Raw genomic sequence first — 1437 nt, forward strand, 5'->3', positions numbered from 1 at the left:
ATAAAATAAAATTAATATAGTGCATTTTCTTTACAGTAAATTTAAACTACTATAACTTTTTGATACTTAAATTTTTTGAAAAAATTCCACTTTTGCGATAATTTGCTGATTTTCTTCTTTAAAATGAGACCAACCTTAAGTATTCCAAAGTGTTCATAAATTACAACAATTTAAGTTTGGATAGTGCACCTGCATGCCTATTTTAAAAAATGGGGGGTGACAGTTAAGATTTGAAGTATTCTATACAAGTGCACAGTGAATTCAATAAAGTGTCTGTTCACGAGGGAAGGCTCTTTGTATACATCTCTACCTTATTCTTGCAGAATCTCGGTCCACACATGAACTCCAGTAAGGCGGTGAGGAGATGAAGAACGCAGAAAACGAGCTCTAGGCCACTCGCTGCCATGAGGACGGAGAAAAGAACCATATTCCAGATCACAACACCTCGAGGCTCCACACAGGCGGATGGCCACCGCTCCGGAGCATAGAGGTAAAGCTTCTCTCTGTGTTAACAGACACAGAGGAACATGAGCATAAGTTATTTACATATAATATCAATATGCTTGAGTGCACTGGACGCAAAGCAAAAAGAACAACACACATTAACACTACAGAACATGACTAATTTAACTTGACAGCGCACAACCTCAAAGCCAACTTCACTGATGTAAAATCACTTTAATGCAGCTTTTTATTGTTTAATGTCTTAATGTTTGATTGGTGAGGTTACAAAAGTCTGTTGGACACATCAGGTTAAATTTCTTAGTGAAACAAAACTATACTAATGTTGACGATTTTGCCTAATGGATGACTGATAGTTAGTTCTTTGTAAAAAATAGTGAAGGAATAGAACAATGTGAGTTCTTACACACCCAGTTTTGACTTGTTTTAATGGCCGTCCCCACTTTAGACCGTCAGTGCTGTTGTGTAAACAGAGGGGTCCCACAGCCAGCCCCGTCCCGCTCACCACGAAACACAAGCCAGCTGCCAGAATGGCCAAACATGCGTAGCCCAACTTACGCAAAACCTGGAAAAACCACACAAAAAAAAACTGTTTACAGGATAGCTCCCAAAAATGGCTAGAAATTCCCAAAACATTTTGTTCCATGATGTGGCATCATTAGGACAGGATATTTGTTCAAAGCTTCATTGTGTTAATCAATTATTGTTCAACTGATGATAATGGTTATGAAGAAAATCCAAAACAAATCCACAAAATACAATTCTCTTACCTCAGCAGTAAAATAACAGCATCTTTTCTTTTCGTAGTGTGTCGTAAAGCCTCGCGCGGCCACAAGCACCTGACAAAACACACAACATTTATGACAATTACATCATGTGCAATTGTTCTAGTAAAGCCCTACTGATAGCCCTAAAAATAATAATAATAATAAAATAATACATACGTATATTAAGAAATGTAAAATATACATTTTA

General features: G+C 37.0%; 1 protein-coding gene across 1 annotated transcript in view; it reads right to left on the minus strand.

Moving 5' to 3' along the window:
• Nucleotides 1-1437, minus strand: part of LOC107744036 (transmembrane 4 L6 family member 5-like) — a 5454-nt gene that overhangs the window by 2222 nt on the left and 1795 nt on the right. The window contains exons 3-5 of the mRNA XM_016557506.1: nt 1233-1301; nt 873-1027; nt 311-503 (exon numbers count right to left, since the gene is read on the minus strand). Of these exons, the coding sequence (XP_016412992.1) occupies nt 311-503; nt 873-1027; nt 1233-1301 (417 nt within the window). The remainder of the gene's footprint in view (nt 1-310; nt 504-872; nt 1028-1232; nt 1302-1437) is intronic.

The sequence above is a fragment of the Sinocyclocheilus rhinocerous genome, unplaced genomic scaffold, assembly GCF_001515625.1.
Source record: "Sinocyclocheilus rhinocerous isolate Xijiao unplaced genomic scaffold, SAMN03320098_v1.1 scaffold407, whole genome shotgun sequence".
NCBI classification, from domain to species: Eukaryota; Metazoa; Chordata; class Actinopteri; order Cypriniformes; family Cyprinidae; genus Sinocyclocheilus; species Sinocyclocheilus rhinocerous.